The 14,002-nt window shown below is 41.0% G+C and overlaps 1 protein-coding gene across 1 annotated transcript in view; it reads left to right on the top strand.

Annotated features, from left to right (window-relative positions):
• Positions 1-3,235: 3,235 nt before the first annotated feature.
• ROBO1 (roundabout guidance receptor 1) overlaps positions 3,236-14,002 on the top strand; it is a 389,736-nt gene continuing 378,969 nt past the window's right edge. Inside the window, exon 1 of the mRNA XM_007164102.3 lies at positions 3,236-4,361. Coding sequence (XP_007164164.2) covers positions 4,307-4,361 — 55 coding nt within the window. The 5' untranslated portion in view covers positions 3,236-4,306. The remainder of the gene's footprint in view (positions 4,362-14,002) is intronic.

Consider the following 14,002-nt stretch of genomic DNA (forward strand, 5'->3'; position numbering starts at 1 on the left):
ATTCAAATATGAAATTATTCAAATATTCAATCTAGTTCATCAATTTAGGTACCAAAAATTACAGAGATTATTCAGCAATTTGGTATAAAAATTGATAAACTAGTTGTAATCTGAGAGATAATGCAGCCCAACCTTTGTGTGTACTGTATATATCATGGTCTCACCAGACCTCCTGGAATTTCAGCTTGCGTCTCAGGCTTGGTATGATTCTAGGCTTCTTGGTAGGGGGGAAAAGAGAGAAATGTTCTGGTTTGTATTTTTCTTAAGAACTCAACTGTGCTCCTCCTGATCTGGGTAAGTGATATCTGGAATCCCTAGAGAGATCCTGGGAGTTTTGTTATTTCCTGAGTTCCTATAACTACCCCTGTGAAAGATAAAAATCAGATTAGACCTACTCAAGATATCATTACTGCTCTAGAATGTTGAATGTCAAAAAAGCTCCTATTTACAGGACTACTAGAATGTATTACTTTCAGGTTTCCTCAAATTTCTCATTTTAGGGAGCCTGAATTTCATAAGCTTCAAATGATCAAAATTCTCTAAAAGGAACTTGAGACTCTACCACTCATTTCAGATCACGGTGATCAGAATAGAGATTCTGAGTGCAAATTATGACACTTTCTCCATACCTTGATCTTTGTCTCCCAACCAATAAGTCTGGAATGAGTCAGAGTTCTATTGTATGTGTCAGAGCTGCCTGAAGACCTGGCATGTGTGGGCACCATGTCCATGTATACACACACACACTTGCACACATACTCATACAGACACATTGATTATTTCATGCATTCTCCTAGTAACTTAATGTTCAGGAGTAAAAATGGAAAGGTGACAAGTTGCTATGATTCATCCACCTTCAGGAATACACTGAGCTGTCATTTAATCCCAATGACACTGTTTTTAATTCTTCTGATAGTTTCCACTCTGGAGCCTGTGTAGCTCCCTATATAAGAGCTCTGAGGGCCTGAAATAGGTTTCTATTTGCATCTGGCCTCTATAGAGCCCTTTATTGTTTCCTGCACATAGATGATGTTCACTAAGTTTGTTTGCATGAGTAAGTGAGTGAGTGAAAGGACGAAGTTATGAAAGTTCTCAGGTACACTGACTTTGACTTGTCACAGATGCCAAATACCTTCTGAATACAAATTTTTGTCTTCAGGTACTACCTTTACTGATATAATTGACAGAAAAGTACAGTTTGGATGAGGCAGGAGAAGAAGAAAGGATCAACATATATGAGCTGGTGATTATGACCCTCATGCTGGGGCGGCAGGGGCCGGGGAGGGGCTGCCAGAAGTTAGTTCTTGGAGGGTTCTTCCTGCTGACTCTCCTAGGTAGGATAGCCTCGAGGAGTAGGAGAGAGGAGTTGCTGGTGGGTGGGAGGATGTCGGTAGCTCAAGTTGAGAAATAAAAGGATCAAAGGGAGTATTAAGATGGTTTCCATTCAATGACAATGAGATGGTAAAGGAGAATTTGAGAAATCTTAGCAAATTTCTGGAGACCGGGAGACTCACTTTGGAAAAACAATACGATAGGGATTCTTACACATATTCTATTGATACTTTCTATGTAAAAGCATACATCCTTTACTAAGTGGAAGTTCAAATCTTTATTTAAAATGCACTCAGATGATATGAGGATTTGAGGGATTTTTCTCCCTCTCTCTCTTTCTTTCAAGTACCATGCTTTAGGTTATTTATTTTCTATTACTAAGTAAGCTTATCTTAAAAGCACATTTTATCCCAAGGGAAAAAAGGCAAATTCTATGTTTCTCACTAAATATCCTTCACAACGACCAAATCGATGTATGTTTTTCAGCATTTAATGCACATTCTTGTTTTTTATTGCTGGAAAGGTTTTGGTTGTAGTCTTTGAGTTCTTATCTCCAGCCTGTTTACTGAATTTTCAATCAGCTTTTTCAGGATTAAACTATCTTTCACTTTCAAAGATAGGTTCTGTTAACCAGAGTTTCTTTCTACAAAATGCTGCTCCAAGGTCACTGGTTGTACCATCAGTATCCAAAATGAATATATTATTTGCTTTTAAAACTGTATCCTTTGTTAGGTAATGCATGTGCTCACTTAAAAAAAAATGTACAACAGTATTTAGACAAGAGTAAAGCCATTCCCACCTCTCCATCCATCATGCATTCCTCTCTCCAGAGTCAACCACTGAAAGCAGGTTCTGGTATATCCTGACAGATAACAAATAAATATTTTGAAGTTATTGTACATAACTTGGTGCATAATAATTTGTTGAAAAGTATAATAGTCCTAAATATCAATATCTACCATTTACTGGGCACTCACCATGTCTCAGGTGGTTTTTGTATAATGTCTTTTTTAATAGAAAGAAAGAAAAATGAATGAGTGAATAAATGCATGGATGAATGCAAGAATGCCCATCAGATGTGCTAGGTTTGTTTTGCTTTGGGTATGATTTGTGACTATCTCAAGAGTCTCTGATTCAGAAGGGAAAACGGAGATTTGGCCTGGTAACAGAGCTAGTAACTGGTAGGTTGGGATTTCAGGGCGAGGTGTATGAGATGTTAAAGCCCACGCCTTTTTGGTTTTGAAATGCTGAATGACTTCTCTTACAACCGCAAACTCCTGGGTAGCAAGCATGTTTTTTTACATTTGTCCCTCTGCCTTAGTTACTTCCCCATTGTTAGCATTCTGATACTGAGAGTCAATGAAGTTGAAGGAGAGGCATTTGCTTACAAAAAAAAAAAAAAAAAGTCCCCATGGCCCACTCCTGCGCCCGAGTTGGGTAGCCTTTCTACGGGAGACTCAACAACTACAATTTAAAAGAAACTGATTTTCGTATTACGTATAACTACGTAATAAATTCTACGTAGTTATTTCTGTACCTCCTGTCCTATAGGCTTGTTGCCCACATTTGATTTTTTTTTATTTTTTTAATGGGAATAGGGAAGGGTGAAGACAGAGTTATCTGAGAGTTTATTTCAACTCCTGTAAGCGGTAGGGAAGAGGTTAAGCTGGACCAGGAGGCTTTTTGAAGTCTTTGGCTGGGAGGTTCCATTTGGAGAAAGGTGCAGGGGAGCCAGGGGTGTCGAGAGAAACAAGGCAAGTTCCAATTCGCTCGGCCTTGTGATCCTGAGCAGTCTGATTCTCACCTGAGGGCGTAGTCGGGCACCCTGGCTTGTGGATGGAAATATTAACGAGCAGAACTTGCCAGACCGGCGTCTGGAGAGTGTAGAGTGAAGCGTGGAAAGGACCGCGCGGCCCCTTTAAGTATTCTCGGGCCGGGAAAGAGAGGGAGGAAACCGGGAGCCGCGGGGACGGTGGGGGAAACCCAAAAGCAATCGAGCCAGAGAAGAGGCAGCTTGAGAGTAGAAACTTCAGACGCCGCTGATCCCGGCGGAGCTCGGGTGAGCCGCGGCGGCCGTCGCTCCCACCCGCGGCAGCATCCTCCTGGCCCCTCTCCGCCACGCCGGGGAGGTCGGGTGCCTCTCTGCAGCTACCACGAGCCAGGGCTGCGGGCAGCCACCGTCTGGAAGTTTAGGCTCCAGCGTCCCAGCCGCGGAGAGTTCGGGGTGCCTTGCGCGCACGCCCCCGCGGGCGAGGGGCCGGAGGGATGGTGAGCGCCGCGCTGGGCTGGGGGCGCCCGGGAGGCTTGAGTGTGTCCGCGGAGCTGCTGCCTTCCTCGGTACCCTCCGCATCCCCCAAGTGATGGGAACAAGGGCCCGCCCAGGGAACCGCTGTCGCCGCACCGCCCCCTTGCTCGCCCCCAGCGCGCGGAGTCACCCAGGCACACCCCCGGCACCCTGTGCCCGTCCTCCCGAGCTGCTGCCACTGCCTTGGGTGCCTTTGCCGCCGGCGCGGGTGGCCAGCTGTTGACTGGGCTCGCCTATAGACGGAGAAGCACTTTTCGGCCCTCCCTAATCCGTTCTCACACCCCAACTTTGCCGCCGCCGCGCCGGCCCTCGCCGCGGGAGCACGCCGGGAGGCTCGGCAAGATAGTGGAGGCAGGAAACCGCACAACTGCTCTTCGGCTTCGGCTCTTTGTTGTTCGCTTTGGATGGTCCTTGGAAGTGGCCAAGCCTCCTCGGAAACCCTGGCGCCAGAGAAGGCAAACCTTGGAATTCTTAGCCTGCAGAGGGCTCTGAGATATTGACAAGCGTCCGGAGAGGTGGACAAGTAATTGCCCTGAAAACTCCTGGCGGATTGACCCACGTTGCTTATATTAAGCCTTTGTGTGTAGTGTGTGGCTTCATAAATTTGGAGACCCCATTTCTACTCTCTCCTCTTGGCATGAGACTGTATGCAGGACCCACCCGAGGACAATGATCGCGGAGCCTGCGCACTTTTACCTCTTTGGATTAATATGTCTCTGTTCAGGTAACCCCGCGTCTTCTTCCTTCACCCTCCATTCCCCTTGCACGCCCCCTCTCCACTTTTCAAAATCAACCCCGAACTGCATTTTGGCGACCTCTCCCTTCTAAGGCCGGAGGGGCCCGACCCCTGGCAGGAGTTTTAGACGAAAAGGTTCTTAGTTCCTACTTTGTGTGGTCCCCTTTCCCTCATCTCCCAAGACCTTCCAAGCCTCTTCGCAGACCTAGGCCTTTTGCCAAGCTTGAGGCACGCCCAGATCATTCTGGGCAAACGCACGTCGGAGCGCAAGGGTGGGAGAGTCAGCGGTTGGCGGTGAGCTTGGGCCATGAGGATGAGCCAAAGTGAGTTTCAGCCCTCGGCTGCTTCCCGCGGGAGGGGAGATGTGCGCCCGGGGAGCTGTAGCCCAGAAACCCGCCACGATTCCTGAACCTGGTCCCCCAATTCGCCCCTCCTCTTTCGAGCAAAGGGGTTATTAATAGTTGTTTTATATAACCAAAGTCTGTAATTAAATTCGATTCTGAAGAAACTTTGGGAAATAACTCCTTCTTACGGTAGGATATAAACTATCCCCTCTGCCTGGGTGAGTTTAGAAGGAAAACAAGAGGTTGCAGGTATCTGAAAGGGAACACTTAGTTGTCTGGGAGTTTTCACTGGCAAGGGAAAACAGAAGGCTGAATTTAGGATTTTGGAGATTCATTAAATAGTACCAAAACTCTTCACCTGAGCTGTTGGAAGGATACTGCAGTGGGATACGTCTGACCTAAGAGTGTACACTGCATCTGCACTTACAAATAGTTTTCTTACCCTCCCGAAGAAACTTTTACTATGAGGGAACAGAGCCACGGCTCAACTTTTCTTTCTTTCCTTTTGGTAGATTCTGGTTTCAATCAAGGATCCGATTTCAGGCCTTAAAACACACACACACACACACACACACTGTACCACACACACACACACACACACACACACACACACTGTACCTCAGGGAATTTTTTATAGTCTTGTACTGAGCTTCAAGTTGCATCAGACCCTGTAGGTTGGAGTCACTCAATTTCCATGATTATGAAACAGTTTTGAAAGGTTGGTTTGAGCTTTTTGTGGTCCATGGCTATGATTTATATTTTGACCAAGGATTTTACTTAAGGAAATATGTAAGAGAAAAACACACATCAGCTAAATGATAGCAAATAAACCCCTAAAATAATTTCAGCCCACGAGATATGCTTTCTGACTAAAAGGAACTTTGCAACGGAACTAAATGAGAAATTCATTAAATTGTTATTCCTTTGAAGAAAACAGAAAACTGAAGTTTTCATTTCTGTCACAGTGGAAGGATGACTAGATTAAACAGACTCTTTGGGGCCGGCCACCTCTTCTTCCAGTTTCCCCTCTCTCTTGTAGTTTTTTTCTTAGTTTGCAGATCTGAGGGATTGAATGGTTTCCCACCCCCATACCAGCCAAGGATGCAAATCAGAAACATTCAGATCTGATCTTTCTATTTGCCTCTCTTCGCCGAGTCTCCCCCTAGTTTAATTTACAGCTTCAGATACCTTTGAGATTTTTGTTGATTCACCTTCTCGGTTAAAGTTTATTCACGTGTGTAAAGTGAAGTGTCAGTGTGATAAATGACTGGAGGAGCAGATTACTGAAGATAGGGGGATTAATGGTCATTAGTCACTGTTTGAGCTGAGTTTGTATATGTTGGGACATTTTATCATGGCAGTAGATTAAAGATAGGGTCACACTAATAGGATGTCACTGAAAGCTAGTCGTGTCAGCGTGCAAATTCTGTCTTCACTTGGAGAAATATGTTGGAGCGTGTACTGCCCTTTAGATTTAATAATTTGATTAGTACTTAGTATCTGAGGTTTGTACTTTAAATAGATAGAAGGCATTTATAACCTTAGAGCTGAAATGATTTCTGGCTTTGTTTTTCTAATTTAATTTTCCACCGAAGCTACTGGTGATTTTAATAAACCTAAGTTTTTCCAATAGGTGTGGTTATCTATTTTGTTGGTGGGGTCAGAGTTGTCCTTGTGAGATGCTCTCTCATATTTAACCTGAAGCTGTTTTATCAGTCTTCTGCTGACTTTCACTCCAGCTGTGAATCTGAACTTGGGGAGGCCAGATTACTGGGCTGCTGGGGAGGGTTCACGACTGTGTGCTATTCTAAAGCCACACTATTGACTTGAATAAAACTTCACAAAACTCAGATAAGTAAGTAGAGTTGGGCGTGCTCAAGACACCTGGACAGGGAATGAATGAAGTTCTTGAAAGATTGTGTTTCATATCTTGCCTCAAGCCTAAGATCACAGTCTATCACTTGTTAATGGAGTGTATTTAAGAGCAACGTGGTGAGTTTAAATAAATCAAAGTGTACTGAGGGGGTAAGGTACCTTCAACAAGATTTAACCTGTAAAAGCATCTATTGGTTGTCAGTTCTTTTTTCTTTTCCTTTTTTTTTTTTTTTTTTTAAACCTGGCTGCCAACTTAACAAAGTCCTATAGTTTTCTTCAAACAGCTTATAAACTTCACGTTGATGTGTTGATGTCATACTTAACATCAAAATATTATGTGTTTGTTTTTTGTAGTCTTTTATTTATTAGCCTAATGCTACAATATATAACTTTTTGTTCTAGGAAACTAAGATTTTTGGAAAAAATAGGTATTTCTTTAGATAGTCTTTTTTACAGTGAACTTCTTTAGTGTTTGTATACCTGAGTTCTTTTCTGTGGAGAGCTAGACTTTTGGTGAGGGGAGCAGATGGGATAGCCCTGGAAAAAAAAATCTGTGTGATCTCTCAGGAACTGATTCTAAACATTCTTTCTTTATGGACTTCCTCTCCTCAACTCCATTTGATCAAACCTGCTTTTAAGTGAAAAAGTGATTGAATTTCAGTTCAAACTTAGGATGAGATCTGAACTTCAAATGAAGTAGAAATTCACTAGTGCTGTCTTTCTTTCCTCCTTTTTTTTGGGAGGGAGGGGGTCTTTTTGTCTTGGGGGGAGGGAAATTTTTTAGATAAGTTTCACTTTGTGAGCCACTTAGCTGGGTCTGTGGTCTCTCTAACTGGAAAGATTCTTTGGTAATTCCAATAATTTCTTATTAATTTCTTTATAAACTTATTGGCTTTTAAGTACACTTATCTGAATACTGTGACATCTTTTAAAGCATCCTATTTCTTGATAATGGGCCCTCTAATACATAAGATATTTACAGTTAAAATGTCTCAGAACAGTAAGTTTACCTGAAATTTTCCCTTAGTCTTCCCTATGACAAATGAAATACTTTTGTGTGAATAAAGTGCTACAAAATGCTAAATTTCAAACCTATAATCACAGTTGTTTGTTTATTTATTTATTTTACGTTGAGTAGGTATCTGTAATTTAAAATACCGGGCAAGAGGAATAAGATTGGGAGGAAACTTAGAATAACAGCTTGTCAATGAAGATCATAAATAGTTGAGTATGTATCATCTTCTGTGTTAATAAGAGATGTTAAGGTAATGCTCATGTTAAGTTCTGGCCTTTAGAAAAATGTTTAATTCTAAAAACAAAAGTATAACTGCCTTGCATGCTTGATTTCTTATAGAAAAACATAAGGAAATCAAAATTGTTAATTAAAAATGAGTCCTAAGGTAATCTGTAGAGTAAATTAAGAAATTCGGTAATAAGAAAGGAAAAAAAAAAAAGTGGAACCAGCAGCAGGAGTCTAGAGAAGTACAGTAGAAGAAACAGATCCATAATTAAGCTGGTTTTAAACTATAGGAAGAGGGAGAGTGGCAGTAGACAGAGCCAATCTTAGTGCACCCTCTGACCACACATAGCACAAAGAGCAAATCTGAAAGGTGGGCTCTTGAAAAATTGATGTCAGTGTGTATGCTCTATGTTTAACAACTCTATAAAGAACTAGACATATTTTAAAGCAAAGGAGTAGTTTGAAACATGGAGTAGTTTGAAAACAAAGTAGTTTGAATCTTTAATGAATTCATAAGATAGTTTTTTTTTAAGCTATATTTAAGAAGACTTTAGAATGTTGACTTCCTCAGTTTATACAGAGGAGTGGAAAGCTAAGTAGTTACCTTCTGTATCATAATGTTTTTGCTTAGAGGAGACCAGCAAGTGAGAGATGGAAATAATAAAAAAAAATAAGATCAAGTTCAAATTCTGGGGTACCATAAGAAACTTTATGATGGTGACTACTGCTATTGCTATGAAGATATGACTATCATTTGTTGAACGTTCACCGTTATCTTATTTAATGCTTATGAGAGCCCTGTGACATAGGTGCTATTGTTACGAAAATTTTACTTTATCTGTATTTTATCGCTGTGGAAACTACATCATAGAGAGGTTAGGAGATGTGGATGAGCAGGGCTTTGAGCCATGCTGATTCCAAAACCCTTAACCACTGTGCACTTTCCTAGTTGAAAGAGAGAAATGAAGGATTTAAAATAAGAAAGATTATGGTTCAATCATTTTTTTTTTTTTAAATTTTAAAACATGTCCCCCCAATTCACCCAAACAAGACTGTGGTTTGAACTCTTGAGAATTTGGAAGGGAGACATTTTTTTATCCCGCCATTAAGTAAATGATCTTTAAATTTTTAGATCACCAAGCAAGATGATCGGTTCTTTACATTCAACCAACTCAACATCCAGGCTTTATCATGTCTGTATTTCCTGGCATGCTTAAAAAAAGACACCGAACAGAAGTCAAAACAATGACTGCTGGTGATGTAGAAATACACGGATTCCAAGTTGTATTTTGAAAAATGAATGCCGTCCTCATTCATGCACGCTTGAGGAAAGATTTTGCTCTGAGTCCCAAGGCAATCAATTGGTGCTTATCAGGGAAGAGACTGTGGAGAAACAATCATTTCCCCTGGGGTTGCATCTTCCCCTCTGGGGTGGGCATGGGCTGGTGGTCATTTAGGAGTAGATGAGCCTTCTGCTTGACTGCTATTCACAGATGACTCACTTCATGGTTACTGATCATGGAAGGGTGTTGAGTGTTAATACCTGGTTGATCAGCTGGTTGGAAACTGCTTATGCATAGCCAATAAAGTTGCCATCCTGTGGAGATCAAAGGCTACCTCCTTTCCTTACGCTTCTTGATTAGCGTGGTTTCCTTTTCCCCTCATCCCTCTACCTTCAGCCCTTTCCTTCAATCATTCTGTTGAGGAAGAGGAAGAAAAAAGAGTATCTGTAGTGTACAGGGAGATAGCTTTGATCTCCACTTCCCTCTCTTTTGCTTCCCTCTCTTTTGCTCTTTAGCCACCCGAAAGCCTATTTCTAATGCTGGAAGGTGTCATGTTGCTTGCTTCATGGGAGAGCTCAGTCTCATTTCCCGTAAGCCAAAACAGACTGCTACAAATTCCCTTACTTCTGTGATTTTCCTTGGCTTCCAAATGTCTTATGACAATGTTGTTCCACACATAAAACAATATTTTGAACAGCATGACTGTGCATATCTTTCTGACTTCATTCAATGAGAGAAGTACCTCTGCCGTGTTCAGAGCTGTCCGTGGCTTAAAGCCGGAAAAGAATATCTGTTTATTTTATTTAATTAATTTATTTTCTGATTGGGAGGAGAGTGTATAGAAGGTAAATAATGGTAGAAAAGGTTCTTGGATCGTGAGTTTGTTGCTGAATAGTCTACAGGCTTAATGCCTGTCACCTAGTTTGACACTTAAATGAAGCATTAAAAGCACCACCAGTGGGTACAAGCAAATGTATACAGAGTTGTGTGGTTCTGCCTTAAGTGGGAATATATTCTTTTTGTGTCAAGTAAGTGATTTATATGTAGCATATAGGAAGTAGTAGGCTTCAATTCCTAATAATACAGTGTATCTCAGGGATCTGTTTTTTCGATCATATTAGTCTTCCTTACTAGAAAACACATTTTTAAAGCACTTCAGGCAAGTAGTAGCTCATGGTCACACTTTCTCAAAATGCTCTTGATTGGATTTCAGAAAGTATCAAGTTCAAAGTATGGGTCATCTATGCGTGTGTTCAGCTTATGTGTACATGCCCTGAGAACCAGGGACAGCTTATCCACAGTCAGCCATGGAAGGAGCATGGAGCCTTTGGAACTTTCTCCCAAAATTATTTGCAAGAGGTTCTGCTTGACAATGTCAGAGACCGAATCTGTATCCCTGACACTCTGTAGGTTCTTCTTCTTTTTTTTTTTTTTTAATTTATTATTTTTGGCTGCGTTGGGTCTTCGTTGCTGCACGCGGACTTTCTCTAGTTGCAGCGAGCAGGGGCTACTCTTCGTTGCGGTGCGCAGGCTTCTCATTGCGGTGGCTTCTCTTGTTGCGGAGTGCCGGCTCTAGGTGCGCGGGCTTCAGTAGTTGCAGCATGCGGGCTCAGTAGTTGTGGCTCGCAGGCTCTAGAGAGCAGGCTCAGTAGTTGTGGCTCATGGGCTTAGTTGCTCCGCGGCATGTGGGATCTTCCCGGACCAGTGCTTGAATCTGTGTCCCCTGCTTGGCAGGCAGATTCTTAACCACTGTGCCACCAGGAAAGCCCTGTAGAATCTTCTTTTAACGTGAGGGAAGTTATCTTAGGAGTAATAAAATCGTTACATGTGACCATTTAGTATTTTAAAAATCATTTCAGGTATATGTTATTTCTTGATATAACTTAAAATTTCAATGAACATAATAAGAGGTGTGCTTATATGACAGTCAAGTTCCTTGTAGCATATGATGTATGGTCATATTTTATGCACCATCATGGAAAAAAATATCAACTCGGTAAACTCATTCCTGGATGTTAGCAGAAGAGGAAACAGAGGCCAGATTTTAGTTTCTCTCCACTCATGTGATGGAGGCCCTTTTATGTCATTAGCAATCCCAGGTAGAATTTGAAAGGAAAATGGGGCGAAAGGATAAATGAATCAGGCCACATTTGTCTGTTCCAAGATCATTTGGCGTCAGACGGTGCTAATGAGGTACCATCTCAAAATTTAATCTCCAAACTTCAATAACATGCATGCTCTATTTTCTGTTTTAGCACGTGGTTGTTTTCTTCCACTAACAATGTACTAACTTTTAGTTTGGCTAAAAGTATCTGCCTGCAATTCCTTTCCTATATAAAGGAAATATAAAATGTATACTTTGCAGTTTCACTGATCTAAAGCTGATTTTGTTTACTCAGGCTTGATTTAAAAGGCAGTCTTTTATTACTTGGAAACTTCACTAATGGTGCTTGTTCATATATCAAAGTGAGTTAAAACACATTTGTAAGTGTTAACTACACACCTCTGGGTAACTTTAAACTACTTTAGTTGCCTGGTTTGGGAAGTAATTTCAGTGTCTCCAGACCATTCAATTAGCAAGCTGTCTGAATAAAGTAAACTGGCTTGTACAGGCCGTGGGAGATAGACTCATCTGTTTTTCTCCCTTATATTTGAAGAGAAGTGAAAATTTCCTTACCAATCTGGCAGTAAGTTTGGAACTGGAATTTGCTTCAATTAATGAACTTAGTAGTTCATTAATTGCCAAAGCCTAAACACGTAGAAGGAAAATAGGAGATGGGCAGAAGCTTTACTTGGATACTGCATGGAGAGGAGGAGCATTTAACTGACAAGATTGTTGCTATTCATCAGTTAATAATTAGGATTCGGTAGATGCATCATAAGGGCAGCTTTTATTTGGATTCAGTATGGTCAGAGGGGAGACAAAATTCATTGCATTATTTGGTCTTTTTTCCTGTTAAGGGTCATTCCAATCCAGGAGCTCGTCCTTTCCTAGGACCCCGTATTCAAAATTACCCTTTCACCATTTTGCATTTGACACATTGAACATAATGCTTTAATAACCACACATGATTATTAAATATATTGTAAGATATATGTGTATATATGTATATATATAGCCTGATGATGAATAAAACAAGTAATTAAATGATGAGGTATGGATCCAGTTGTGTGCATTGAACCTAAAGGACTAGGAATCAATAATATAATATCTCTAATAATAATTGTTATAAAGTCTAAAATGTATAAAGTTATGTGCTGGCACAGTGCTCATACACCTTATCTTATTTAATACCACATTAAGAATGAAGGCATTGCTGTTATCCCTGTTTATCAATATGGAAAATGAGGCTCAGAAAATTTACGTTCCTTGACTGTGGTCAGTCAGCTAGTGTGGTAGAATCAGGATTTGAAACCAGCCTGTCTGATCGCAGAATTTGGCTCGTCACCATTATACCCACTACACTGTTCCCTTATAGGAAAATCATTGTAGATGAAACAGTATAAAATGTGTAGATAACAAGGCTAAGATGCTTCTTTGTTAGGGAACTAACTTGTGCTGCCCAGCTGTTTTAGTTGCCTTTTAGATGATAGATTTTTCTGGTATATCTGATTGTCTGTTCCCCTCTTTTGCTTGATAACCCACAAAAAAAAAAAAGAGTGCACCCTGATATTATACACCATAGAACACAGAAATCTCAGTTCAGCCCATAATATGATCTAGTGGAATTCAGTTCTGTTCAGTTTGTGGAGTAAATCTGAGACAGTAAGAACCAAGTAAGTTTTATGAGAGCTCATTTGGGTAAGTGAATAGAAATGTCTTCATAGAGAAAATACAATTACTGGCATCTAATTTCTCTAAGAAACTGGTGCTGAATTTTTGTTTTTTTGAGTTTGAAATTGACAATGAACTTAGTGATACGATGTTATGGATAATAAAAGTATATTAGGCAACAGCTTGGTTAGAATCTGTCACTACTATTCCTTTAAAGGTGTATCCTTCTCAGATGGCAAGTTTTCTAGAAAACAAAGAATGTAGCATTGGGGAACAAGATCCCTGAAAACTGCCAGAGTCTGTAGTAACTATTAAAAACAGTACTGTAATCAACCCTCTCTCAGAAGTAATATAGTTGGTTTTTAAAATGTTACTCTTTTGTTCTTACTCTTTTATTTATTTATTTATTTATTTATTTATGGCTGCGTTGGGTCTTCGTTGCTGCGCGGGCTTTCTCTAGTTGCGGTGAGCTGGGGCTACTCTTCGTTGCGGTGCACAGGCTTCTCACTGCTGTGGCTTCTTTTGTTGCGGAGCACGGGCTCTAGGTGAGCAGGCGTCAGTGGTTGTGGCACGCGGGCTCAGTAGTTGTGGCTCACAGGCTCTAGAGCACAGACTCAGTCGTTGTGACGCACGGGCTTAGTTGCTCCGCGGCATGTGGGATCTTCCCGGACCAGGATCGAACCCGTGTCCCCTGCATTGGCAGGCGGATTCTTAACCACTGCGCCACCAGGGAAGTCCCATTCTTTTAAATAGATATGTCTGACTAAAGATTGTTCTGTAATTTCTTAGGGGTGGTTTTCTCAGTTGAACTCAATAGTCTTCCAAAGTTATTTCCAAATGTGTAGATGGGATGGTACGTTTCTCTTCTCTGTGTCCATAGGTTTATGACTTTATATAGGCTTAAATGAAAATTGAAAAATTTCCCGGTTCCTTACTCTTTACCAATAATCGAAACTAGGTATAATATCTAAAACCCTCCCTCATATGAGACCTGATCATAGCTTTAAGGTTTTTACTCTGTCTTAAAATAACTGCATAATAAATGTATTTCTGTGCATTTATTGCTTTGCAGCCTGCCATTCATTTGTATTCCATAATGCTACTTGTTTTTT

Source organism: Balaenoptera acutorostrata, chromosome 4, assembly GCF_949987535.1.
Source record: "Balaenoptera acutorostrata chromosome 4, mBalAcu1.1, whole genome shotgun sequence".
NCBI classification, from domain to species: domain Eukaryota; kingdom Metazoa; phylum Chordata; class Mammalia; order Artiodactyla; family Balaenopteridae; genus Balaenoptera; species Balaenoptera acutorostrata.